The sequence below is a fragment of the Crocodylus siamensis genome, chromosome 12, assembly GCF_052110815.1.
Source record: "Crocodylus siamensis isolate JL-2025a chromosome 12, ASM5211081v1, whole genome shotgun sequence".
NCBI classification, from domain to species: Eukaryota; Metazoa; Chordata; order Crocodylia; family Crocodylidae; genus Crocodylus; species Crocodylus siamensis.
The window spans coordinates 27,087,800-27,115,763 of record NC_143406.1 but is presented as its reverse complement, the minus strand read 5'-3'; the positions used below and the strand labels follow the sequence as shown (position 1 = coordinate 27,115,763).

Here is a 27,964-nt window from a genome sequence, read left to right as displayed (position 1 = left end):
AACCACACATTCCAAGAGGCAATTTATTATACTAAAGTCAATATATACAAGAATTTTCTTGTTAAATTCAGTAACAGTTTCTTGAAGTCCTCTCCACTAAATACCCTCCCTTCTCCTGCAGCTGTTTTTAGTACACTACAGAAATCTAGTCATGCACCATTGCTGCTCACCCAAACAACATGATTTATAAGGTTGTCAAATAGGAAAAAAACCCAGTGATCCTCCAGGGACCTACTACTCCAGGATTACTCCAGTGCTCCTCCAGAGACCCACCACTCCTTTAAGAAGTGGAATGTTCTAATTTTTTAGATCTTTTCCAGAGATGTTATTTTTCATAGGCATATTAGCCAAACCATCATCACAGTTTTGGAAATGCACTAATCAATTGTTTGGAAAACAAAAGGGTTGTTATTTGATACATGTCAAATAGATACTTTTAACTCAAAGGAACCCATTTTATTTTGCACCCATCCAAGGTTCAGTATGGAGCTGATGCATACTTCTGGTAAAAAAAAGAGCTAGATACGGTGAGGCACAACTGCTTGCCCAGCTGGCTACTCAAAGCCTGCTTCTTTCAAGGTTTAGCTGTGCTTCCTCCAGAGCTCCCGTTGCCTGGCTAACCCAAAAAGCAAAAACTGCTGATTCAGAAACTAAAGTCTTCACTGGATAGTTGTAGCTGGTTCTTCCTCTACATCACTGACCTGGTTTAAATCAATCTTTACAACTTCAACACTGCTGCTAGAGTTCACCACTGACACAATGCTGTTTAGTGAAAGAAAGGAATGGCCAGTCACCTATGGCTCACCCACTCTCTCCCCCCAGGATGCTGAGTATTTACATGTTAAACAGGACAGAAATCCTCCAAACCAGCAAAGCCTGGAAGCTATAGGATCCAAAAAGGCCTAACAGACAGCAAGGGTCACACTGCCCAATATGATGCTGCTTTCTCCTCCTGGCTTTTCCATTCTCCAATGCGAGCCTGGATTCTCTGGCTAACAATGTTACGTACTTTATGTTTTGTCTCCTCCATAATATATGTAGTTTGTGCTATTTGGGGTGGGGGGGAATTACCCTATCAAGAAAATTATTCCATGGAACTAGCACTGAGCTAAGATAAATTCAGTGACCACCTGATTCCATGCTGGTTGCCTGCAAAGGCACCTTTCTGAGGGGTGAGTGAAAAAAGGGGTCCAACCAGGAGACTTGAGTCTGGAAGCTATATGCACTGTAGGTAGAGCTGTTACCCTAAGGCATTTTGGAAGTCTTCTCACTATGAAAATATGTAATGCCTTGCTTGGTATTCTTCCATCCCCTAAAACTATACAAGCTTTGGCAACATTTTCAGCAATTACAAATCAAATAGACACATCCAAGAAACGTACTTAGAAAAAATTAAAGCAAAACTCCTCTTGGGAACTTGTAAATACAAATGAGTCCGTGTCAGATGCCCTGGGGGACTGTGTGTAGCTGAGAGTATCAGAATGGGATTCTGCTGGATGTAGGCTTTTCCTGGAGGATCCTGTATGCTTCCTGAAAACCTGGCTGCTCTTTCGGCGTGTGCTCTCACTCACTTCTGTGACCTTAGCAGACTTGGCAGCTTACAAAAGGGAAGAAAAAGAGAAAAAACACATGATGTTATGGCTCCTTATGCATTAATATTCTGTCCTGTTGAGCTACAAGGAAGAAAGCATTCCTGCCCCCTCTCTCCATAGACATGTCTTCCCGTAGGTCCATAGATTGCAAGGTGCTGGAAGGGACCTCACAAGATCATCTGGTCCAGTCCCCCTGCACTAGGCAGGAAAGACAACTGGGGTCAGGTGACCTCTGTGAGGTGATCATCCAGTCTCCTCTTGAAGATTTCCAGGGTAGGTGACTGCATCACCTCAGGACACCCTGTGAAGAAGTTTTTCCTAGTGTTAAGACTGAAATGGTCTTCCAGGAGTTTGTAGCCATTACTCCTGGTTTTCCCCAAGGGTGCCCTGGTGAACAGCTGGTAAGTCTTGAGGTAAGTCTATTAATCATACCTGTATGCATGAGCTTCAGCTGCTTCTGCCTCTCCTCCTCCATCTTCTTCCTGTAGTCTCCGAACATAGCTCGCATGACCTGGCGTTTCTTCACTAGCACAGCTTTGTCACTGCGCAGTGTCCTGATGGCATGCAGGGCCTCATCAACTGAAACATTGGAAAGGAGGGAGATACAAACACAGCATAAATGTCTCCTTTATGCTCTTAACCTTCAGCAAGATTCTCTGTGGTCTGCTTGCTTGCTTACCTTGCTTTGGAGTGGATTTCTGCATCTTCAGGCCTAGTTCCAGCTGCTCCACACACCAGTCCACTTCTCTTCGAAGCTGTTCATCTGACTATGATGTAAAATAGAACATAAAGATGAAACAAAAATTAACTATCCAAAAACTGAAGTAATAGTGCTAGTCAAAAACAAATCAAACGACCTATAGATTTAGATGTTCATTCCCTAGGACAGGAGTGGCCAATCTGTGGCTCTGGAGCCACAGGCAGCTCTTCAGAAGTTGTCTCCTTGAATCTTTGCACAAGCAAATGGTGACCAGCTTCCAAATAGTCCAAATGGAAACTGGTCACCGCATGCTTGTGCAAAGATTCAAGAAGACACATATTAATTTCTGAAGAGCTGCCAGTGGCTCTGGAGCCGTAGGTTGGCCACTGCTGCCCTAGGAAGTAGCTTTACAGACTTAATAATGTTTTGGCTGTAGTACCTTTCATTGAATAGAATCCTAGGGCTATCAATGACTTCCAGGGCCATCTAGTCCAAACCCTTGCACAGATGCAGCATTCACTAACCTGTCCCAGACACACGACTGCCCTGCCATTTCTGAAAACCTCCAATGAAGGAGATTGTTTAGTTTCCCACGGCAAACTGTTCTTTTGTCCTGTTGTTAGGGGTCTACATAACTTGTGGCAAGACAAAGCAATTTTCACAGCTTGGTTGCAGCATGAAGAAATGATTTCACAGGCATTTCCCAGTGACTCTGCCCCTTGCAGCTGACTGACAGAGAAGCATATACTGTATAATTTAATAGCAAATTCAATGGGAAGTAAGTTATATTATATAATGTATATTATTATAAAAATAAATATTACATTTAAATTGAAAATGTAAATATATTAAATATATAAATTTATATACACTATGAACTGTAACTTGTAACATCATAATTTATTACTATAAGCAGTATTCACAAAAAGTTTAGAAATACTAATTAATGCTAACCTTAACAGAAAAATTTTTACTTCACTGACTGGCATCTTCACTTAGTCTACATCACTAGTAGACAGTAACTCTGAATCATGTGATCTACGGCTACAGTCTTTCTGTAGCCTGGGTTTGTACTTCCCTCTCTAACTGAGGGAATTATTGGCTGGGCAGCATGCTGTGGAGGGAGATAGCAGCCCAGCAGCTGCCTCTGTCCCCTATAGTCAGGCCCCATCAATCAATTACTTAACTATATACAAATTTATTATTACAACAAAACCATTAAAAAGTAAGGAGATAATTTTAAATATATATGTATAAATTTACAAAACAATAAACCGTTTTTTCAAGAAAGAAACTAAGCCTACACTTTAACTATGGTATAATAACTTTTAATATTTTAACTATAAGAAATAATATAGTAAATAGTAATACTGTACAATTACTGCCCCTCAAAGGTTGCCTCAGAACGTGGCTCTGCTTCAGAGCATGGCTGTTCTTGAGGATCATTAGCATCAATACTAATATCTGATCCTTGACAAGCTACCTGGATCTTTGACACAAGCTACAGAAGCTCTTTGAAGCAACCCGTGGATGTCTGCCTGCCTGGAAGTCAGTTGCCTTTTTTCAGGAAATAGTTGTGAACAACATGAAGTTGTATCACTTCCTAAGCAGAATAAGAAGACTGCTGGCTCAGCAAATTTCAAGAATTTTGAAACATTGTGCAGCAGTTGCCCAAGCCACTTTAGTTTCTTCACTGTGGTCTTTTTCTTCTGAGTCTGGCTCGGGTGCATTAGGTCTCTCAGGATTCACAACCTTTTCTATAATTTCAGCATCAATAATGGTTGTGCAACATCAAGGTCTTGCTCAATGTTTACCCACTCTTCAAGTTCAGTATCTTTTTGAGTTTAGTGAGTGGGTTTTTGAGGTCAGCATTTTGAAGGACATCAAGAATCTCTTTTAATGATTTTTTTCCTGTCTGACACTGAAACCTGCAAATTCTTCATCATCAAAGATCCCTCTGCAAACATGACTACTTCCCACAATTTTCTCCCAGCCTTCCTTAAAGTTGTACTCTTCACAGCAGACCAGGTATGTCACATTGAAAACTGCAGCCTTAATGGTGTACTACGACTGAAATCCTTGGAGAACGTCTTCATAGTTGAGTAGCTTCCTCATAAAATCCCGTCTGTAGATAGATTTCAGCCTTTCGATAATTCCCTGATCCATAGGCTGTATGAGTGAGGTGACATTTGCAGGCAGGAAGATGGTAAAAATATTTCCAGACACTAACTCTGCTGGTAAGTTCGACGGTCGTCTAAAATCAGAATAACTTTTGTGTCTTCTGGCTTTCCAAGTTTCTTCAGATGCTCTTTCACTGATCATACAAAGAAATGGTGAAACCAGTGCAAAAATATTTCCTTGTCCATCCATGCATTAAGTTGTGCCTTGTACCCAACAGGTAGATGAACGACACCCTTGAATGCCCTTGGCTGCCTGAATTTTCCCATCACTAGCAGCTACATTCTGCGTGTGCCTGCTGCATTTGCACACGTAAGCAGAGTCAGGCGGTCCTTGCTCTGCTTAAAACCAGCTGCAGGAACCTCACCTGCACCAGCCGGAGCAGAAGTTGGCAAACAGTGCCAAAAAAGGCCAGATTCATCAGTGCTGTAGATCTGCTCTGGGGTTACACCATGCTCCACAACCAATTTCTGGAAAAATGCACAATATTTTTCAGCAGATCTTTTTTCTCCAGACACATCAAGCCTTCTGATACCATGGTGAAATTTGAAGCAACACAACAATCCATCTGAAAAACACAGGCCTCGGTCATTTCCATTTGTTGATAAAAGTCTTTGCTTTTTTGATCAGCATTGGGCCAGAAACTGGAGCTCCCTCTGAACATTTTAAGACAAACCATTTGTACAATATCTTGTCTAATTGTTCCAATTTTGGTTTGCGCAGAGTATGGCACAGCTCAATTGCTTTACCTGTCTCAGAATTTGTCACAAACTGAAGTAACTCTGCCCTCTACACCTTGATGTCACAGATCGCAGACAAGCCAACACTGAATTCCTGCATCATCCTGTTCTTGTTCTCTCCTTTCTCCAAGTGCTTAATTATATCTAATTTCTGCATAATCCTCAAAACAACATGCTTTGGCTTCTGTCCTCTGCTTGTTGATGGAGTATGGGTAGCCATAGTTGCAGGACAGGCAAGATATTCAGCAATATAGTCACAGCACAAGCACAAGGTCAACATGATCACAATGGAGGATGAGACTGCCGCTAGTGACACTGCTCAGCAGAGTCCTGAATGGCAAGATACTGTCTATGACAGGTGCTGGTTAATTGCTATTCAAAAATACAAGTGAACAATACAACAACCCAGAACAAAGGATATTGATTGGGTAACCTTATAATTCTATAAATATACAAACCATTACTTCAACTTATTCACATAAACTATAAAGCACAGTCTACATATATAACAAGCAATCCTTAGACTACCTGGGTGCCCTCCAAGGCAGGGGCCCCACTCCCAAGGTATCACTACAGGAAAGGAGGTGGTGGGGGAAGAAAAGAAGAAGGAGACCCCAAAGGCTCCTAAATCCCTGTTATCACCCAGGAGCAGCCCCCATGTGGTGCCCCTTCACAATGCTGGGGGTTCCTCCCCTGTGGGGACCCTCTCTCTAGGGTAACTTACTACTCCACAGTCCCAGAGGTTGCCTCCTGTTCTCCAGGTCGAGCTCTGCTCCCCGCTGGGCTTTCCTGGCATCTGACTCTGCTGCCACCAGCCTGGCTTAGGGCCACATATACCATTGTGTATAGCAGGTGCTTCACCTTGTACTAGAGACTGGAGGCCCAGGCAGCCTTCTGCAGCACTGGGGCTCGGTCTGCTCCTGGACCCTCTGTGCAGTGTCATCTGTACTGAGCCACTGCCCCGTGCCAGCAGCTGTGGACTCAAGCCACCTCAAGCAGCTCTGAGGGTCCCTCACCCTCTGTGCAGTGCCTGATGCACTGAGCTCCTGGCCTCATGCAGAGGTTGGGAACCTGAGCCACTCAAGTGGCTCCAAAGATCCTGCTCCATGCCTATGCATTGTGTCTCTGGCCGCATGCCAAAGGTTTCAGACCTGAACCACCTCGTGCAGCTCCCAGGGTCTGGATGCCGTGCCTGCACACTAAGAGCCTAACTGCTGGAGTTGTCCACAGCTCCCCGCTGATAGAAGTCTCCAGGGGCACTTCTGGGGTACTGCTGAGCATCTCTCCTCAGCCATGCTCTTCTCCATCCCTGACATCTCCCTCATGCTGGGCACACAGCTCCTTTTATACTGTCCAGGGCTCTGCCCCTGAAGACTTCCAGACCTGACAGTGTTGCAGTCTTCAACCAGGTCTGGAAGAGCTCCTCTCCCCTCCCCTCAGGAAAGGGGTGCAACTTCACTTTTCTTGCTGCCTCCTGATTGGTGGATGCACTCCACCAATCAAAACAGCAGAATCTCAAGCCTGCGACACAACCCAAGATTTGAAAGGTAAGCCTGGTACATTTGTACTAAGCACTAGGCCATTATAAAACAGCATATTATATGAATAATACATTGGGGTTTTCCTTTTAGGTTGATTATGCAGGAAATTGCAGCCAATGCAATATTTCTGGCAATTGTGGATAATGCCATTTTTTCCTGTTTCCACAAAACTACGAATTAAGTAGACCCCTACCTATCGTTCCTACAGCTAGAATGAGGAGAGAATGATAAAGCCCTGCACACTTGCTCATTAAGACTCTGAGCCCATCCGTGAAGTACGACTGTATAGTCAGCTGGCTTTCAGTGGTGCACTTATCCTATGCTTATAAAGAGCTTTGGACACCTTTCATATAAAAGGAGCTTTACACACACAAATCATTTTACAGATATAAAACTGAAGTACAAAGAGGTGAAATGACCTACCTGAGGTCACACAGCAAGCACGGGACAAAACCAGAAACAGTTCTGCTGGCCTGGCTCCTTCAGCCTGCCTCTCAGAGTATAGAACTGGGGTGGGCAATTATTTCGGGCGGAGGGCTGCTTACCCAGTTTTGGCAGGCTGTCAAGGGCCATGCGGGTTGCCCTACCTGGTCACCATCTTGGGACCAATGTCCCAATGTCTTTGGTCCCAAGACATTGGGATGTTGGTCCCATGTCCCAGGGCCAGCACCGGTGGGGCCCAAAGCGGGGCACAGGCTGTCAGGGGTCTGTGGAGTCAGGCTGGGCTGCACCAGCAGGGAGAGGGGGGAGCTGGCCTGGCTCCATAGAGTCCCTGCCAGCTGGGACCCCACACTCCTGCCACCCTGCTCTGGGCCCCGCCGGCACTGGCCCAGGGACAACACTGTGGGCCCCATCCTACTGCTGGCTCCCCACCTACTCACTCCCAGTGCCCCCCAGCCCTGCAGTACAGGCAGGAGGCAGCGCACGCCCCCAACCCCTGCTTGCTGGCAGGGAAGAAGCTGGTGCTGAGTGCAGGAGACCCACCCCATGGCCAGTGCTCCCTGCTGCAACCACTTGCAGCCCACATGGGGCTGTCCAGAGCAGGCGCAGGCAGCCCCATGTGGGCTGCAAGCGGCTACAGTGCGGGGCGCCGGCCACGGGGCAGGTGAGGTGCTGCTTTTTCCTGCACTCAGCACCAGCTTGAAACTCACCCCCACTGCCAGCCTGGGTTCTGAGTGTGCCAGGGGACATGGCCCCTCGATGACCCCATGCCTGGCACCCCGCACTGCGGGCACGCACAGCCCACCTGGGGCTGCCTGTGCCTGCTCCAGACAGCCCTGCATGGGCTGCGAGCGGCTGCAGCGCAGGGTGTCAGGCACAGGGCAAAGAAAGGGCCACTCGCCCCCCCCCCATAGCTTTTCCCTGGGCTCCTTCCCTGCCCCCCACCTTCCCTAAGGTTCCGGTGCGGGGCAACCGCATGGTCCCAGGCCAGAAACCCCTGCTGGGGGGGGGGGCACCAGGCCAGGCCCTGCCGGGGCTTCCCCTGGGTCCTACTGCCCTTGGCTTCTGTCACTTTTGATAGGAACCAAGCGCAGAGAAATATTAAATTTTCTAAATTTTTTTAGGGGGCCTGCAGGCCGGATAGAATGGCCTCACGGGCTGGACTCAGCCCGCGGCCCATATTTTACCCACCCCAGTATAAAAGGATTAGCCAGGCAGTGCCAGCAAAGGTGAAGGCAGAAGAAAGCAAGTACTATCCAGCTTAGTCAACACGCTGGGGACTGGCAGATGGAGTAGCTCATTTGCCTCCTGCCTTCTGCCATTATTTAGATCCCGCAATATTTTCTCTGTTGTTAGCACCTCATTGTTCTGACTAGATGGGCTATAAATTCCCTTCAGGTCCTTATTTCACTGTGACCTCATATCTGAAGAATGGATGCCTTGGGAGACAGGATAATGTCTGTGGGAGCTTTTCACCTCAGAGATGGGTCTGGTCTAGGGTGGCTGTTGCCTCTTCTGATGTTAGCTTATGGGTTCAGTCCAGTTCCTAACTGTCAGCTGCCCAAGTCACAAGAAACACAGTGCACTTCAAGCTTTTAGAAGTAAAAGGCCTGATGGACAGAACACACCTCTCACCCAGCATGAGGTGACTCTCATGACCCCAACAAGCCTAGCACAAGTGGAAGCATGCACCTGCTGCTTTCCCTGTTGAAGGCTCCCCATTCCAGGGCTTCTGATTTAGCATCAAATTCAGAAAAACGTAACAGAGACCCTGAACTTTAGCACAGCATTTGAAAACAGTGAGGTGTGCTTTGATGGCCCGTTAACAAATGTCCCAATGTATGTTACTATATTATGACAATGTTAACAAATCTCCCAATGGTATCATTTTGGAACCAAGAGTTCTAGTTTTTTGTATGTCTTCTTGTCTCAGACCAACATGGCTACCAAATACACCAATGTATCTGGTGCCTTCACTTACGTTCTGTGACCAGGAATGGGACACCAGTGTTTTTCAGGACTTTACACCTGGGCTTACCACAACTTGGATCTTGAGAAAGTCAGTTAATCTCCCTGCATCTTAATTTTGCCTTTTATTCCAAATTAATACTATCTACCATCCAAAGACATAAAGAGGTCTAAGTCACTGAATGCCTGCAGAATTCTTTTTGTGTCCAGTCATACATTAAGGAGGAGGGCCGAGGTGAGCTGCCCATCTTGTTAGGATTCTGATCCAAATAAGCTCAGGAAATGAACAGAGTAAACTTCTTGAAATAAGCCTGCTAATGCACTGATTTCGAAAATACACTAACTCTCCCAACCGAGAATGGGCTGCTAGCGCTAACAGTGAGATTTTGTTTTCTTATTAGTCAGAAGCTCACATACCTGTGGGGTCTGGTCCTGGGGAGGTGCACTACTATCTTGATGCCTACTGGCTCCCATCTTCACCTTCTTACTGACGTCATTCTCTTCCAATTCTTTCTTATTGTTTGATGGTTTCTTTTTCTTTTTTTTCTTCTTGGATGTTCCATCTACTGCTGTTTTCTCTGCCTTAGTCTCACTTATGGAGACTGTCTCTAGTTTTGGGGTCTTTGATATGGGAAGGTCTCTCCCTTCTTTTACATCCGTGCTGTCCATAGTTTGGGAAATATTAGTGTCTGGCAGGACTGAACACTCTAGTGTCAGTGCTGGACCTGTGGAGGGTGAGCTACTTAATGTCTTATCTTGTGGTATACTCTCCGTGGTGTGCCCTGTAGAAACAGATGGAAGAACAGAATTGTCTTTATCTGAGATGACAAAATTGAAAGCAAACTCAGGTCCTTGTCCAGAGACGGAGAAGTTTAATGTTCCATTCAAATCTTTTACTTCCGAGGAACTGGTGCCAATCTGCTTCTGTTCAGAGCCATTTGTCTTGTGTGCCTCTTCCACAGTTTCACTGGTTGTTTGTGTTTCTGTTTCAGGTGTAAAGCTGAACCTAAAACTGTTGTCAGATGGTGTGAACCAGTTTGTGTTTACTTCAGAAGTCTGGTTAGATCGCTTCCTATACACCATGCTCCCTGAAGCCTTTACGTTCCCTTGTTGTATCTGCACTTTCCCAGGTTTCATAGCTAAAAAAAAGAAAATATTGCCACGTTGAAATCAGCTAAGTAGCAAGTCACCTCTCTAGGGGATACACAATGCCTGTATATGCAGAATATGTCTGTATAGAAGAAAGAGAGTTAGAACTCTGCTGGCATCTACAAGGAAGGACAGGGAAATTACCTAAGCAAAGCAGAGCTGTCCCTACACTGCCTGGAATTTGGGACTACCCAGTGAGCAGGGGAAAAAGGGAAGCAGCTCCTGTTTATCTACACCTGAGCACCGTTCTCCATCCTATTAACCTCATGCACAACTACAGCCAGGCAGCCTTAGCAGGAGTTCCCTTTTCCGCACTTTCTTTCTTCTCAGAGCCTCGTTTAGCCGTAACTTCAGCTCTCACTAGTAGGGCTCCAAAACTACCAGCTCTCCTTAACACTGAAGGCTACATCAGGGCAATGCCAGACAGTCTGCACTGACAGTCATGACTTTACCTCCTCACCTCTGGGATTACATGTGCCTAAAACCCATTCTGCTTTAAAGGCTTTTGGTTGCCTCATGAACAACAGGACTTGAAGGGAAGAAGGTTGATGGCTTCATGGGAAGTATTTGGAAGAAAGCCCTCATGAAAGGCCATTTGTTAATGCATAGACACCACAGAAAGAACTGGATATACTGTACATCCCAGGTAAAGCCAGGCCTCACCTGCTTTCTCTGCCCTTTTCCTCTCCTCAGCCATCTTAAGTCGATAATCTCCAAACACACGATTCATCACCTGTCGCTTCTTCACAAAGGGTGCCTTGTGGGAGCGTAGGACCTTCAGGATCTGCTGCGTTTCCTCTGCTAAACTCGAGAAAAAGATGAACACAGACATAAGAAACCAGGATGACAACAGACCCCATAAAGCACAGTGAGGGAGGAAAATGATTCTATTTTCTACAGATAAGCTCAAAGCACCATTTTAACTGGACAAGAACTGGAACAGTCACTGACTGGGGTACTGAGTAGTCACAGAACACACAGAACTGGTTCACTGAAAGGGATCTTCAGTACTTTTACAAACTGATATGCAAAGTTGTATTGGCACAAAACCTATTCCTAAGCACTTATTATGTACCTATTTCTATCCTACCTGTCACCCTGGTATCTGGCACTAACTACATGATACTGTTTGATGAACTGGTAGAAGCAGAAATGCTCCAATGTTTGGGGAATAAGCCTAATGCTTTCAGGCGTAAAACAATTGCTAAAGGGCTCCATATATACCAGAACACTCAGCCAGATGGACTGCAGTGAAGGTTGCACCTTCCCTTGCAGCATTCAGTATTGGTCACTACTGGAAGGGGACATGAGGATGAGCTGAAATTGTATGGAAAAAAATGTAATTCCCTTTATAAATCCCTCAGTACAGTTGAAGCAGTATTTTAATAAGAAATCAAGATTCTTCTGTGAATTTTCTTCTTCAGAAATGATAAATGTGCTTAAAGAAATAAGGCTACAAACATTTACAGGCTTGATCATGCTTTGATGCACTCTTGGTACTTATTTGAGACTGTGGGACTATAGCAAACCTGAACTAAAAGTACACTATGCAAGTGGGCCTAGAAAGAATAAGGCAGAGACTAAAAAGAAAATAAGGACAGCAGAAACAAAGCTGAAGAAGGGGGAAACTCAAGATCATACAAGTAAATCGTAAGGGTGGTTAGGCAGAAGGAATTTGAAGTGGAACAGAATACAGCATCCCATTATTTAGTTAAGTGAGCCTTAAGGCAGTGGCTCCCAACTTCCATAAACTCAAGGTATCACTTGAAAATACCAGCTGTTTCCACTCATTTTTGACTGCACAAAAATAATAGAACAATCCTTCTGTCATGAAGAACTCAAAAAGACCACAACAGGTCAGAACATTATGGGTTCCTACTTGAAATCTCTGGGTTTATCTTGTGAATCATGTTTGCACACACAACATGTGCATCTAACAGCGTTACAATTATATGGTACCCTTGACAGGATTTCATGGCACATCAATTGAGAATCAGTGTCCTAAGGTCCAATGTTTCACTTCATTTCACATTTAGAATGAACCTAATTACAAGCTAACAAGAAGAGAAGGCAGAAGGGTGCTGAGAACCAAAAAAGGCTTTTGGATTTACTGAGCCAGAAGAAAGTTTAGGATTAAATGGCAGATCCTAAGGGAAGCCACATACCTTGTTTTGGAGTTGGGTTGAGACGAAGGAGGCCCATCTCCAGCTGTAAGATGCACCATTCCAGCTCATCTTCAAATGTCCCTTGAGGAGCCTGGGATATTGGGATACACACACCACTTTTAGAAAGCCTGGGTGCGCATACACACACCACCATCCCCAGCCATCTTGGATCTGACATCAAAGAAATGTGTATTCTGAAGTTGTCTCTCCTGTGTTATGCAGGAGTTCAGGTTATAATAATTTAACAGTTTCTTCTATCCTCAAATTCTCTGAATGAGGTTCAGCAGCTCACATTACACTACAAAGCAATGCAGAAGCAAATTAGCATGGGCTGTAGCACTGATTTACCTCATTCAATACAGGTTCTGGCACTGATTTATCTGATTCAATACAGCCCCATCATCTTTGTGGTTAGAGAAAGAAAAGATTTATGAAAACAGACTGGCTGCTTGACTGTCAGTGAGGACAAGCCATTTCTTAAAGTACTTTTTCTATTGTTTGTTTTTTTTCTTCTCCAGTTTTAAAGGTCCCAAGTGATGGGATTTCCTTTTTGGAACCAGTCCTCAATTTAATAAGATTTTTTTTTCTGTCAGGAAATTCAGCTCCTTGCATACAACTCTGATGATCTGGGCAGTTTATGTCAACTTAGAAATTCTTCATGATATTATGAACTGTCTGTATGTTTAACCTCTCAACATGATTTTTGCTGTTCCTACCTCATGCTCCCTGTGCAATGGAGCAAAGGAGTAGTGCCTGAAAGACTATCATCAAGTGAATAAGATTGGCCCTAACAGAACAATGGGTAAAATAATAGTTTGGGTAAAATATATTTTCTGATGGAGTAGAAAAGGAACAGAGTGAAACAGGGATGTAGTGTTAGTGCAGCCCTTTAAAACTATACATGTTAAGCTGAGAGACATTCACAGAACAACACAGCTTTGGCTTTTGGAGCAATTTGGGAAATGTTTTTGACTGCTGCATCAGTCAGGATCTAGAGGGCACCAACCGTCAGTCAGAGAATGTGACTTGATGATTTGGGGAAAAAAAGGCCTGACCTGGAAGAAAGCAGTCCTAGAAAACCTGACAGGACACTGGGGAGGGGTGGTGGGGAAAAGGGTGGAAAAAGGCAAGGGGAATATAGGGGAAGCAGGCAGAAGTCTTGCAACTGCATGGCAGAGAACTGTGTTAGCTGTACCAACCAGCTCAAGTGTAAGGACACAGAGAAGGGTACTTCAAGTTCTTACCTCCTCCATTAGGAAAGTTGGCCGGGCTGACTTTCAGCTCTGGAATCCTCCTACATAACCTTATTCCCTACAGACACAAAACAGCAAGTGAGCTCTTATGCCCTTTCCATAAGGGGTGGGTAGAGAATGAAAAACATTAAAAACTGCTGGCTGTGGTGATGGATGCAGACTAGAGGTTTTGTGGGGTACAGGGAGAAGTGGTAAGATTGCTACCTAGCTGCTCATTCCAGAGCCTTCTGTTGGGGAACATTTCCAAGCATAGGAAGAGAGGAAAGGGTCAGAACTGGTGTGTCCCCCTTGTCAGCTAGTGACTGAGGAGAGGCAGAGAGACAAGCTTTCAGCTGTCCATCCTACAAACTCCACTCCTTTGACAGCCAGCATGCAGTGTTGTCATCACCAGGGCAGGCTGCTGCATGAAGGGACTGATTTGCACTGAATGCCAAGCATCTTTCAATAACTACCCAGTCACAAGACAAGGGTCAGCACTGACTTAGCGGAATAAAAAGATGCTGCATAAGAGATAGACTCAAACAGCATTATTACTGCTCTATTTTTAAGTGTAATGATGCACTGTATCACACTCCAGGCATTTGTACAGTGATGAGCAGATAGATTAAAGACCCCCAGTGTGGACGAATGCCCAGAGACCTCCCAACCCACAACAAACGAAGCACTTATTCCTCCTCCTCCTCCCCCCAAGTAATCGCATTTCCTTCACTTCATCTACATGGGGAAAAGGTAGCAACTGGTTACATTTTCCCAGGTGCCCCAATGCTCCCCGGTCCAGGCTCCTCAGGCCCAGGTCCCAAGGGGCGGGGAGCAAAGCTCCAGCCACATAACCCCCGCCCGCCTGCGTACCACTGCCACCGCCGCGGCTCTGCCTTCTGCCCCCTTCACGAGAGCGACCCCCCGCCGGGGCCAGACAGACCGCGAGACCCGGCGCAGCGCCGCGCCTCACCTGCTGCCCGGGGCGGGCGGGGTCCGACACCGAACACCTTCCCCGCCGCGCCCCGCCCCAGCCCTTCGGTTCCGCGCAGCGCTGGGGCCCGGGCCGGCCCCTCGCTCAAGCCGGACACACGCGGGGCGGCGCTGCGCCCCTTCCAGCGGGAGCTCGGCCCGGGCCGAGGTCACCCCGGGGCCTTGCGGGGGCTCGGGCCTGCCCACAACCAGTAGCTATGGACGCGGCAGAGCCGGAGCCACGTCCCGAGGGCTTCCGCTTCTCCCCCCCGCCCGCGCGCTGCCAGGAGCCCGCCCCGCCACACAGCGCCAGAGACCTGCGCAAAATACACACTGTTTATTAAACACGGATCCCCTGCCGGGCAACGCCGCCCGCTGCAGCTCTCCCGGCCCGGCCCGGCCCTCCTCTTGCCTTCAGCGAAGAGTCGCCCGCGCCCGACCAGCCTCTGCGGCCTTGGGACTGGAATAAAAGCCACTCACCGCGGCGCCGAGACGGCAGAGCAGCCAAGCCGGGCCCGGCGGCCAGCTCTGCCCCTTCACTCCGCCGAGGTGAATGGGGAATCCCAGGCGGCTTCCTTCCGTGCTTTAAAATTAAAGCAGCGCAGAAACGTTTGCCAAGCAGAGGCCTAATTCCGGGAGAACGCCTGCACCTCTGCTGCTTGTTCCTCCCACCCACCCTTGCCCAAGGCAAAAAATGCAACTTGTCCACAGCGGATTCAGTTTCCCAATGGGTTTTCCTTCACACAGACCCTAAACACAAGCCCTAGGTGAAGGCAATGTCCACACCTAACCTAATGCTGCCCTCCACTGTCAAATACCAAATCCCACCACATCATTTGGAATATATTCATTTCCAGTTCAACAAACTACCCTCTATCAAGTGCACCACAAAGGAGACAGCCCATGTTGCAATGTGCAGCCTTAAATCCAGCTGTTAAATGTCCCATTTTGGTATACAACATACCACGAACATAGGTGGAACAGAAGGCATGGGTGAGTTTCAACAATACATATATAAAGGTATGTTTGAACCTGCATATTGGATAAGCTACCCAACCATGCTGTAAGCAGATTTCCTTTTGAGCATTCAGTTTTTTGGCTAGGGGGAAAAAAAGAACGCTAAGAGATTAAGTGAAATGTGTTTTTAAAATGAAAGTCTGTCTGAAATAGTTTTTGTCCTAGCATTCCCTTGATTTTTGGGCAGCAACCCCATGGTTGTCAGAAGTTCTGTTAGCGAGTCCTGTACTGCCAGATTAAGCGATATTTCACAGCACAATATTTGATGTCTCTTTCAAATGTTGCAGTCTTGGAGGTTTTAGTTTTTGCTGACCTAGGCACCAGATGCTAGACACTTTCCAGGGCTGTCAGTCATTCCAGCAGGGGTTATAATTGTCCAGAAGGCTCTTTTAAGTATTGTTCTCAGAGGTTTAAAAAAGGTACTGGAAGCCTTTACTTGGAAGAACAAACCCAACTCAACTCTTTCAGACTTTAGGGGTTCTATATCACCTTTAAACTTGGTAAGGCTCATCACATTTCTTTAAGTCTCATCTCTACCAAAATTCTGATGGACCAGAAGCTTCTCGGACATCATTTCTGACCTTAGACATTTTCTTGGCTATAAATTCTGAAATGCTAAGTCAAGATCAAACTTGGGCTGGAAATTATTTCACAGCCTTAATTAGGGAGAGCTGTTAAGTGGCAGAAAGCTGTTTGACAAATCCTTGAGGGGATGATAACGAATATGGGAATAATGAACAGATGAACAACCATCTTAAAAGGGCCTAATTCCACAGAGACTCTCCGGGGCATAAACCATGAAAGACCCCACCATCCTGATAGGCACAGTAGCTTGCAATTGTATCTCTGCCATTTCCAACACATGCTGGACAGCAAAAGCATCTCATAGCTGGCACCAGGAAACTAAAGAGGCAATGCAAAATCCTCTAGGGAAGCTGTATGTTAAGATACTGATGGGCATATATATCAGACCCTGTCAGATCCATTTTGCATGTGTGTATGGTTTAAGAACTTTGCTTTCTGTTGCAGGAAGTTGTCCATGAAGGCAACAGAGGCCACCTGAAATAGACTCAATGCCCAAGCAGAAGGAAGGCACAAGGGGCCAGGGATGCCTTGTTTTTCTGGATTTGGTGTACAGTGTTGAGGCCTGCTCCCAGGGGGAAACCTGCCCTGCAGCATGACACCCTAGACACTGCATCTGTCCCAAGACCAAAAGTGCATGGGTGGAGGTACTGCTCTGGGTAACGTGAGCAAAAGCATGATGGGACCTTGGAGCCCCTGGATTACAGTGCAAGGCAGAGGCACCGTCTCCTCCACAGGCTCACAATTAACTCCTGAGCTTCCATCAGAGCAGTTTTACACAGGGCAGAGACACTTTTATAAAAGTGCTGCACCTTAGGAACCAGGTGCTCTTGTGTGGGGGGCTGCCACAGGGAGAGATCAAGGCAGTGTGAGGGACAGAAATGGCTTTAGCTTCTGGGAGCAGGTGTGTGCACTGGAGCTGACTGATAAGTACACAGGGCTGTGCAGTTTCAGACTGGCACAGGACAGTGCTGGCAGCCACTACGGAACTCGGCTCAGGTGTTCCAGGAAGGACAGCTGCCCCATCTTTCCAGCTGGTCCACTGTGTGATGATCCCTGCCATGCTCACCTTTGTCAGCAAAGCACTGATGAACTCGTTGCAGGCATGGCTGGAGACTGGAAGCAGCAGCTGCTCTAGAATGAACAGCTCTTTGGTGCTAGATTCCCTTCAAGGAAAGCCCCAAATAGGTCTTTTAAAAAAAATGTTGCATTTGGAGGGAGAGGGCGATGCAGCTGCCAGGGCCCAGTGACCAAGGCACCTGGAAGAGCCAACGGTTGGCACTAGGGCTGTGGGGAGCAAAGCCAAGGCCAGGCGAGTCTCTGGTTTCATGTAGTAAAGGAGTCTTGTCACCAGACTTGCTCACCTGCGATGTATGTGGCTTGGACATGCAGGCTGTCATCCAGCATCAGGAAATCTGCAGACAGCCAGGAAAGCAAACAGGAGTCAGAGTGGCAGCCAACTGGGAAGAATGCCCTCCATTAGCAGGAGCTGGGATGGCAAAGGACTGGATTCTAGCAGAGTCCCACTAAGGATTTGCCATGAGGACTGCAAGGGTCTCAGTTTACAATTAAAACATGTAACCCAAGCAGAAGACCTGCTCCAGGCAACTGAACAAACATGGGGTGCTGGAAATGCCTACAGTCACCTCTGGCTTCCAACCTGCCACAGGGATCTGATGGTACAAGAATAATTAGCTCAGAAAATAGATATCAAAGAACCAATAAGTCCCCCATTCCCATGGAGGAATGACAGGGCATCCTGCTACTGAGCTTTTGCCAGAAGCAGCCAACATAGGAAAGCCACAGCTGTGCCAGCCCCATCCTACCTCCCATGAAGAGGAGAAGCACTGACAGTGGTGGAGTTTGCACCTATGCCTTCTCAGGTCCTTCTACAAGGACCAGAACAGGGGACAAGAAGCTCATGTCTGTCTGGTCCCAGCCTCACCCATCAGGAGGTACTGCAGCAGCTGGTTGGGAGGAGCTGTCACCCTTCCCTCATATCCATACCTGCATCTGAATCATAGTCCAGGGTCCCCTTTTTGTGTTCAATTCCTAGGAGTTGGGCTGGGTGGAGAGACGCAGCCTCCAGTGCTGTCTCCACCGTGCACCCTTGGGAATAGAGAGACACAGAATGCAGACTTTTCTTCTGGGGAACACCCCCCATGCATCCCAGCCTGTGCAGCCCTTCAGTGGGAGCAGCAACAGGCTGACTGAACCAGGACTCTGCAAGACACTGACAGCTACAGGGCTGCTGGTGGCTGCCCAGCCGTGGACTTAAACTAAAGCCAGTTGGACCTACGCAGTGTCCCAGACTACCAAAGGTATCCCCAGCATTCTGCTTCAGTTCCCATTACAGGCTGCAGTCATGCTATGATGCTTTACTGAGCCGTCAGGGATGAAAGGAGCCTGCAGGTGAGCAAGATTACTGCAGGCCCTGCTATCTAATCATTACTGGGATGGGGCTGGGAGAATGAGATCCCACCAGTGGGGCCTGTAGGAGTAAGGAGCAGTTGGGGGCAGGGTTCTTTGCTTTCAGTCCCCGTAAAGCCTACTGTCTGTCCCTGATAAAGTGCAGCCATGCCTGCCAGTGGACTTGGGACCAGCCAGGGGCTGGAAACTGACAGTGTATCTAATCTCATCTAAGGTGCTGAACACCCTTTGGCCAGCCAAAGAGACCTTTGCCTTGGAAAAGGTGGCAACAGTAGCGAGCAGCTTTCTCCACCCCGAAGTCCACAAGTAGCAACAAAGAGCCTGGGCTTACCTGTAGCTTCTAAGAAGTGTCGAACACATGTATCCATGGTTGCTACGCTGCCACTCAGGGTCTTTGTCCCTGTGGGGGACAAGGAGAAAAGACAGGAAACTGAGCAGATCCACCTGCCATTTAAATACAAGGAAGGGAGCATGAGTCCTAGCTCAACCCACTGGGGTTAAAAATCCAAGGAGTGGATTTTTATGAGGGATTTCAAGCCAATAGAAATTTTGGCTCCAGGGAAGGCCAGGGAGGGCAGTGGGTATGAGAGAGCAGGACTGAGGGGCTATGGCAGAGCTGGAGAAGGGGGCTAGACAGATGACTGACTGCTTGAGATGTGTTACTGGAACTAGGCAGGGGAAAAAGCATATTCAGCCCCTGCTTGCCTCAGTGCAGTAGGCTGCCTTGCTCTCATGGGCACTAGGATCCTGGGAAAGAGCAGGGTTTTTAAACCAAAGAATGGAATGAAATGGTCCTTATTATATTACTCGGTGGGAGTCCCTCCCCCTACAATCACAGGGAAGGCTGCTCAGAGCAGCCCCAGTCAAGATGTGAAAACTGAGCAAAATGATGTCTTCTTGAGCCTTTCCCCCACAGGAGGTGCCCGACTTCCTCAGGTGGGGGCTCCATGGAGCCTCTCAGTGCAATTCTTTGGAAAGCAAGGAAGAAAGCAGTAGAAAGCAAAGCAAAACAACAGACCCCTCTGGATAGGAGGGGAAACCAAATACTTTCCTTCACAGCACCACCAGTCTTCCTGGGGTTAATGCGCACAGGGCTCACATCTGCTCTGCAGCCCATGGGGCTGTTGGGAGTGCTGCAGGAGGAAGAGCACTCACCTGCAATGTAGGTGTTCAGCCCATCTATCTCGATCACCTGCTGGCCCAGGGTGTGCCTTCCTGGAGCCAGCCCCATTCCAGCAATGGCATCTGTCACCAGCACCATGCCTGAGGAAAACAAGGAGTAGCTCCTGTTAGCTCTACAGCTGCTTATATCACACCCCACATAAACAAATCCTGGTCATACCACTCTCTGGGATATCTAATAGCAGCAGTTGGAGAGACTTATGAAACAGCCAGAATGATGCACGCTTACAGAGCAGATGCTAATAAACTGGAACACATGGCAGGTGTCTTCTCAGAGCTGCCATACCATATTGATGGAGCTCAGGACTACAAGTGAGTAGGAAGAAGAACAAGGACACTGCACAGGGCAAGAGGTCTGGGTGAGAGGATCAGGCCATGGGCTGGGTCATTCATAGACCAAAGGGAAGCCACAGACTGAAATACAAACTCAGAAGCGAGGATGATGGGGAAAGTTGGGGGAACTGAAGAGCAGCACTAGACTGGACTTTGTGGGAACATCGATAAATAGGAATCATTTGTTACTCTGCTGGAGAAGGATGTAGGACTAATGTCGTTGGAGTCAGAGCCCTTAGTCTGTTCATAGAACAGGCTGTGACAGCTTAAGATTCACCCTTTGCTCCACCTTGGGGAGGTCACCTCCACAAGAAAAGCCAGAGCCATTCTTTTGATATCACTACTGCAAGGTTGACGTGAGTGATATGTGATACTGACACCCATTTACTGGGAGACAGAGGCAGCCCTGACTCATTTCACAGAAGGGGTGTCTACTGGATCCACTGCAGGAATCATTACTCAACAGGGAGACAGCCTCAGGAAGCCAGCTAATCCCAGTCCCAACCCCATACAGCACTTGGGCAGCTGCAGCAATCACTTGCAAGGAAATATCAACAAAGCAACTCAGGTGTATTAAGTTTCTTTCAATGGAAACAGAGGAGCTGCCAGCAGCATGTGCCACAGCTTGAGAGTCAACATCAGAGGCCATTGAAGCACTGTTCTAGATTGAGTTGAGGGCCTCAGATATGCATGGCTCTTAAGTAACAGTAACCTGTCCAGCACCACTGGAGGAGGATACCGTATTTGGCAAGGAGGTTAGTTCCTACAGATCCAGTGTTTTGGGAGAAGGTGCTGTACTGTGCAGACAGGACAGGACTGCAGGGACACACCTTTGGGATGGGCACGATGTGCGATCCTCAGAGCAGCGGGGTTGGTGTGGATGCCATCCGATATCATGCCATAGAACACCCTCCGCCCGGTGGGGATCTTGTCGCTTGTTAGCAGCCCAACAATCCCAGGGTCTCGATGGTGGAACTGGGCAAGGGGAAAGGAGAGAGAGAGAGATGGTGGTTACCTTGCAGAAAAACTTAGGTGGCCAGCTCCCTACAGTTAGGTGTGCTGCCATGACAGCCACAGCTGGATATGAGTGAAGAGGGGAAGTGAGTCTGCCTATATGTAGCTGGGGTACAGAGAGGCTGGCAAGCCTGCTATGGCCTTTGGCTAAGAGACCCATGTCCTTTAGCTCAGGCAGCAGAGTCTTCTGTTTAGATGTAGAGATCATGTTTAATTCCCACAGACAGGGCATAGCACATGGGAGACAAGAATATGTCTCAAGGGAAGCACGACAGAGAGAAAAGGAGCAAGGAAGGTGATGACACCCCCTTCCCCAGCTACTTACAGGTAACATGGCATTGAACAAGTGAGTGATAAAGGTAGCACCATGCTGGACAGCTTCCTCTGCCTGAGAGAGATTAGCCACAGAATGACCTGTAAATAAAGAGTGCCACATGAAATCTCGGACTGCTTTCTCCTCTTTCCATTGACTTCCAAGAGGAAGGTGTGCTTACTTCACAAGCTGCAAGTTTGCTCTGATGCTCCAGTGTTGGAAAGCCACCTGGGGTACAGCTGAGAACTGGATAATGGACTCTCCAATGTGAACTGGAGAATTACACCTAAATATGCCTAGAGGCACTGGAGGCTGAGATGAATTTGGGTCAATACTGCAGAGTAACAGACACATAAGTTGCTTGGCTTCCAGGGACTTCAGTAAAGGATTCTGATTTTTGGTCAGGTTAGGGCCATAGAAGGACGTGGTCTCCTGGTGTCTGTTTTCAGGAACTATTACTCAAAAACTGAGTTGTTTGTTTGTTTGGGGGTTTTTTTGGGGGGGGGAGGAAGGGGGTGTGTGAAGAAACAGTGGGGGAAGGAGAGAGAAGATATTTTCTGGATATTTTCTTTGATGAGGACTGTGGGGTAGTGAGCACTGCATTCAATCACAGTTCTATTACAAACCCTTATTTTAAGTGGCTCAATTTCAGCACTCGAGGGCATCTAAAATAGCTGGTTTGATCTCAGCACAAAGAGGAAAATGTGGGGGAAACGTCAGCAAAATCCAGCCAGCTCAAAGTGCAAGAGTTAAAAAGTCTCAGACCTGGCTTCCACTTTGAAATGACACTATCCTAAGTTCTGCAAAGAGGTTAGGATGCACATCAAAAAGGTGGAGTTTCAAGAATCCCTGCTTGGTACTGTCTGGGAGCCTGACTTCCTTTAGGTTCCTCAAGCTATATGCCCCAAATCCACTCACCTTGGATGTTTTAGTATTTTTGTGAACAATTTCATATGGTTGGCCTCACTTAGGGCCTTTAAAGGAAAAACCATGGATCAAATTCTGCTCCTAGATACAGACCCCCATCCCTTTACTCAGTTCCAAATTGCTCATTCATGTGGGAGTGAATCTGGCTGTTCATGACAGAACTTTAAAACACTGCCACTATAAATTCAGGGTGAGCTACTCCCAACTAGTTGGGAACTGTGCTGCTGTTTGTGGCTATGCAGCCACCTAAAGACAGAAGAGCACTGCTGATATTTACAGAAAAGTTCTGATACTGCTATTTCAATGCAGACCTCCAGAACTGTGCAGGATTTTGACTTAGCACAGCTACACAAATAAGGAAAGGAAGCAGAGGGATTTTTTTTTTTGTCTTTAGGGAGAGGGAAGGGAAGAATTTGGAGAGGGAAATTAAATACTAAAGGCTTCAATTCATGCCCTGTAATAGGGGCTACTCAAGTACCACTTTAAATCAGGAAATGCATCTGGTAAAGGAGAAAGCTTTCTGTATTGCACTCAGAATGAACCAGCCCAGTTAGCAAAGGCAGTTCATGTGTGTTAAATTTTGCTATCAACATCAGTGTACTTTCACCCAAGTACTGACCAGTGCTACAGAGTGAGTGATGCCCAGGATTTGCAATGTAAGTAGTACATATTAGGATCTTCAGGGACCTTCTGGACCTGCCCTCCCACTCTGTCACCGAGCCTTACCCAGCGAGACACAGATGCCTCGTTTAGTGAGTTCTTCAATAACCTCACCACTCCTCTTCATCTCGGGGGCCAGAGTGACAATCCGGATGCAGTCTAGGGCCCCATAGGTGGCAAGCAGGTCCTGGAAGGCTCCTGATTCAAAGGTGCGAAGGCAGTGCTCTGGATGAGCCCCCTTCTTCTCCCTACTTATAAAAGGCCCCTCCAGATGGGCTCCTGCCCAAGGGAAAGGATTTAAGAACACCCATAATTATTCCTGCTCTCTGAACACACAAAAATAAAGCACCCGTTGTGGTATCCTGACCCAGCCATAACACCACCCTCCCAGATGGCTTTGAGAATGGAGCAGGCAGCTGCAGGGCTGGATAAACGTCAAGGCACTCCCCCCTCCCTATATTAGTCATAAAACTATAATCTTTACTCTCCTGGCTTTGGCCTCACCAAAGTCACCATGCTGCCCCCATTTCCTGCTTTCTACTCCACACAAAGTTTACAATAACTGAGATTTGAGGAAAATACCAAGGCCAATGAAAGGTGACTCTTGCCCCAGTGACTTACCCCTAGGTTTCAGATAGGGCTGACCCTGGGGTGCCTGGGTGGTCCACCCCTTAAAAATGAGGGTCTCTAATGGCTGTACTCCATAAGAAGAGAGAGATAGCATCACTACCAGCATAGCCAACCTGCTGACCTTGGGCCACACACTACCAGCAGGGTCATTTTGTCATCGCTTTGAAGCAGTCTGGAGGACTGTGGTAACTTGCATATCCCAATGGAGATCTCCAGGAGCCCTGGCCATTCCATTTCTGGCCTCCCCAAAACATGGTGCTTCAGGCCTCTGTCAGCCATGGTCAGTGGTTTCCATAAGAGTTCGCCTCTGCAGTGGTCTCCGCCTGCTGCAGAGGCAAGAAGCCCTATACAGCGGGGAGGCTACTGGGAAAGAGAATACTAGGAGGTGATTTTGCTGTTTACTTACCCAGGACACCTGCTCCGTGGGCTCCTCCATTTCTTATGCTGATCTGAGGAAGAACCTAGCAGAAAGGGACCTGTTAGAAACCTCACAGACATGGTACCCCTCCTGCTTGTAGGAAGGTCCCTAGTCAAGGCCCATGGGTATGGGTACAAAAGAGAATGATTTTGCCCCTGCTGTTCCAGGGCAGGGTGAGAGGGAACTGTTCCTCAGTGGAACGGTGCCACCTAGCACAGAGCTGCTCTTTTGCTGTGTAAAGCTTTCAACAGCAATCCTGACAATGTGAAAACCCGACTTGGCTAATGTTAGGAAAAACCTTGATCTTCAGAAAAGATCCTCCCCAGAGCCCCCTTGCTTCAGTCTTCCAGTGCCTTGCCCTCACTATACTCCCAAAGAGACCACCATGTGTCACTAACAACATATCCCTCAGAGCAGGCAGGTCTCAGTCCCCATTTGCTTTTGTCAGCTGCCTGAAGGGACCCTAGGAATGCTACTGCATCAGCTGTCTGAAGGTTAAGACCAAGTGACCCAGGTCTAGAGTCTAGCTCCTCCCATCCATGCCACACACATCCCAACAGGTAGCTGCCAGCCCAGGTCTCACATGCCACCACTCTCCCAGAGGTTGAGGTATAACGGGCTGGGGCTGACCCAGCTTCAGCCTCCTACACTATGGGAGCTAGCTCCACGGTCTCCCCGTACCTTGTGGTAGACTGATGGGGGGGAGGTCACCAGGGTGGGGCAGAAGGAGGTCACTCCATGGGAGAGAATCTTCTGACTAACCAGGTTGATTCCTGATTTGAAGTCATCAGTAGCCAGGGAGAAATCTACCCCAAAGCCTCCTAGATCATAAAGAAAATGAGGACATAGAATTTACCTTGTTAGGCCACTCTCTGTGCAGCTGGCATATCTACCTCTGGCAGTGCCCAGTACTGGACAGCCAGAGTAGACCTTGTTGAAAACTGCTTGTTGTTTAACCCCAGTCCTGCCAGTAGGAGAAGGATGAGAGGAGACGATAGAAGAAAGGAACCCCTGACACATGCCTGATGGATACCAGTCACAAGAGAGAGGGACTCCTTCTGCCACCATGAGAACACCAATCTGTTGCGGGTCTGAGGCCTGCACTGGGACAGCAGGACAGTCAGCACTGAAGGCCAGAGCTTAGGTGTAGCCACTAGGGAGAGGCTACCGGAGTCAACTCCAAATAAGATGTTACCAAACTGACCCACCTTACAACGTCTTACCATTGATCTGCACATCGATAAATCCGGGAGCAATGATGCTATCCTTACAATCCAGCTGAATATCAGCAAACCCCTTCTCATCAAAGAAGAGCTTTTCTGGGTTGAGGATCTTCCCTTCTCTCACCCACAGGTCCTCCCTAAAAATATGGCCATGCATGTAATACATCTACCGTCATTCCCAAGAGCAGAGAGGGGCCCAGACAGTGATCATTCTCTTGCAGTGGTTTTGGACATCAGATGGGCCATCCCTATATCCCTGGAGCCTAAGCCCCAGGTGCATTATGGACAGTGGAGGCAAGAACAGCTCAGCACTAAGCATGCTCTCCCCTGTCTGTCATCCTCAGAAGGTTCCTATCCTGCCAGGCCAGTGCCACCAACATCTATATTTTTCTATTTAGCAGGTCAGGAACCCATTGGGTTCTTTCTCCCTGCAGGGAAAGAATGCAGAAAGAGCATAGTGCAGATGAAATGATCATGACAGGAGTCTCCTCCTCTTCTAGTGGGCTGCTACATAGGTAACTCAGCATATGTGTTTGCTACAGGGCTTAGGATGTCATAAGTATCTGGGATTCCCAAGATTAGCGTTCCGTTTTGCCATACAAGAGACCTAGGCCCAGCTCCTGGAACTTTCCTCCTCTAAGCAGCAGCTCTCTGGGGTCCAACATCACTTTTCCCAGGCACTCGATAGACACAAATAGGCAAACCATGCTGCACACTCACCTCTGCAGTTGGCTATTTCTCAATATCCGGCAGTTTGTGAACTGGAAGATTGGGGCATCTGAGACAGACTTATTGGATGGCATTGTAGGTGCTCTGAGTGACTGGACCTGAAATAGAGAAAGGGAATGATGCTGAGGGCAGGTTACCCCCAAAACACTTCATAGGGACACATATGACAGAATGAGAAAGGAAAGATGAGGTCTGGGATTCAGATCTTGATATGATTCCTGCATTTGTTAGTGGAAGATGAGAAAAAGATGTGGCTTTTCAAAGAAGGAAGCATAGAAAATGACAGTACAGGAGACAGAAATCAGACAAATGAGTTAGGGATGTTCATCTGTGTGGGTACAACACCTAGTACAAGCTGATAAGAGGTGTGCATGCAAATGGGGGTGATGCAAATGGGGGTGATGCAAATGGTGGCATGGTGATGGTAGGGACTGAGTTGGAAATTAATGGAGAAAACCTGAGTGGATGAGAAAAAAAAAAGGTGAAAAAGCAAGGAGAAAGAACTTGAATTTGTGAATGTCATCTTTTTAGGGTCCCCCAATTCGCTGTACTTCCCTGGAGCAGGCCCTGTTAAGTCAGCAGGGCTGGGCACAGGAGCAAAGTGTTGCCGGCATAAAGCAGCTTGCAGGACTCATGTGTAAGACTGGCAGAGCAGGGGTGGGGAAGGCTGCTACTTGGGAGCCCTAGAGCTTCTGTTCCCAATCCAGCTATTGCTGCTGGATTCTCAAGTTAGAGATTTGCAGAAAGACAAGACCACCCAACCCAAACACTACCAAACCCTACACGACAGCTGGCTGGGAGGTCAACATATTTCAAGCATTTTCCTGAGGAAAAGAAGTTTGAAGTTGCTTCCAACTAAGCAGGGACCTTTGTACCAGCAGTCACCCTCCACCTCTCTAGCAGCAATGGGGCAGGGAGAAGACGAGCCAGGGGAAAGGAAGAACCTTTAGGTCACAGCCACACTATTTCAAACAGCCACAGCGCAGCTAATGACAACCAGCTGCTCCCAGCTACCGTTACAGCACTGGCCAGTAGCTGCCCACAGCTTTATGTTAACACAACACGGACTAATAGGGCAGGAGGTGACTGTAGGTCTAGTCCAAGCACTCCAGGCAGGATAATCCCTGACTGCACCATGCAATCAAGTGTGCTCTTACAAACGTGGGGGGCAGAGGCTCGCCACCCCTCTGGGGAGCCGGGGCCAAGGCGCCCCGACAACTCCCGCATCATTTTGGTCCTGGGGGATTTAAAGCGAGCCGTTTAGCCGCGCTTGAAATGGGGTCGGCCCCGCAGACTCCAAAGCCACGGGTGTCAAAGGGCATCTTTCCGCCGGCTGCCGCGAGCTGCAGGAGGGGTGCGACGGGCGCTGCTGGATGCAAGCCCTGCGGGTGCCGGCGAGCTCCTCTGAGGGGCGCGGAGCCGAGACGCCGCCAGGAGCCGGAGCGGCAGCGCGGCCGCCTCCTGCCCGCGCTCACCTCGGCCGCGGCAGGACCGGATCTGCCGGCAGCCTCCGCCCGGTCCGCGCTGCGCCGGGGCACAGAGTAGACCCCGGAGAGACAGGCCTGCCGCGGGCCTCTGCGGGAGGCTCGGAGCCAGGCGGGCCGGAGCAGCTCGGGCGCTGGGTCCTGGCCTTACCGGGCTCCGCTACCCGTTCCGCTGCCGCAGCGGCGGCTCCGTTCCTGGTCACGTGAGACCGGTCATCTGACGGGAGGGGGAGAGGGCGTCCCCGGTGGGAGCACATGACCGACCCCAGGGCGTCGCCACGATGGGAAGGGCGGGGGCTGCGACCGCCATCTTGGGGAGGTCGCCCCAGCCGGGCCAATGGGGGGCG

General features: G+C 48.2%; 2 protein-coding genes across 3 annotated transcripts; both read right to left on the bottom strand.

The window, feature by feature from the left end:
• Positions 1 to 9: 9 nt before the first annotated feature.
• On the bottom strand, positions 10 to 14,748 carry C12H8orf33 (chromosome 12 C8orf33 homolog). The gene is made up of 8 exons (XM_090023749.1): positions 14,677 to 14,748; positions 13,719 to 13,785; positions 12,475 to 12,565; positions 10,973 to 11,110; positions 9,578 to 10,299; positions 2,272 to 2,359; positions 2,025 to 2,171; positions 10 to 1,597 (listed from the first exon to the last, which is right to left on the bottom strand). The coding sequence occupies exons 2-8, from the start codon at positions 13,725 to 13,727 to the stop codon at positions 1,383 to 1,385; spliced, it is 1,410 nt and encodes a 469-aa protein (XP_089879875.1). The 5' UTR covers positions 13,728 to 13,785; positions 14,677 to 14,748; the 3' UTR covers positions 10 to 1,382.
• On the bottom strand, positions 12,501 to 27,964 carry AMDHD2 (amidohydrolase domain containing 2). 2 transcript variants are annotated; one of them, XM_090023751.1, is made up of 14 exons: positions 27,609 to 27,964; positions 26,125 to 26,231; positions 25,405 to 25,541; positions 24,863 to 25,002; positions 24,170 to 24,224; positions 23,200 to 23,412; positions 21,559 to 21,647; positions 21,050 to 21,194; positions 19,860 to 19,967; positions 19,036 to 19,104; positions 18,282 to 18,383; positions 17,639 to 17,689; positions 13,719 to 13,785; positions 12,501 to 12,565 (listed from the first exon to the last, which is right to left on the bottom strand). In XM_090023751.1, the coding sequence occupies exons 2-13, from the start codon at positions 26,205 to 26,207 to the stop codon at positions 13,769 to 13,771; spliced, it is 1,209 nt and encodes a 402-aa protein (XP_089879877.1). In that variant the 5' UTR covers positions 26,208 to 26,231; positions 27,609 to 27,964; the 3' UTR covers positions 12,501 to 12,565; positions 13,719 to 13,768. The 2 variants fall into 2 exon arrangements, with proteins under 2 accessions (XP_089879877.1, XP_089879876.1); XM_090023750.1 differs by lacking the exons at positions 12,501 to 12,565; positions 13,719 to 13,785 and having other exon boundaries at positions 14,998 to 17,689; positions 27,609 to 27,962.

Excerpts from the sequence above, each read along its gene's own strand:
- AMDHD2 (XM_090023751.1), bottom strand. The coding sequence starts at position 26,207 with ATGCCATCCAATAAGTCTGTCTCAGATGCCCCAATCTTCCAGTTCACA. Across the intron at positions 21,195-21,558 it reads TGTTCAATGCCATGTTACCT|TTCCACCATCGAGACCCTGG; the intron begins GTAAGTAGCTGG and ends CCCCTTGCCCAG. Across the intron at positions 19,968-21,049 it reads ACATCGTGCCCATCCCAAAG|GCATGGTGCTGGTGACAGAT; the intron begins GTGTGTCCCTGC and ends TGTTTTCCTCAG.
- C12H8orf33 (XM_090023749.1), bottom strand. Across the intron at positions 10,300-10,972 it reads GAAAAGGGCAGAGAAAGCAG|CTATGAAACCTGGGAAAGTG; the intron begins GTGAGGCCTGGC and ends TCTTTTTTTTAG. Across the intron at positions 2,360-9,577 it reads CCCAGGACCAGACCCCACAG|TCAGATGAACAGCTTCGAAG; the intron begins GTATGTGAGCTT and ends TTTACATCATAG.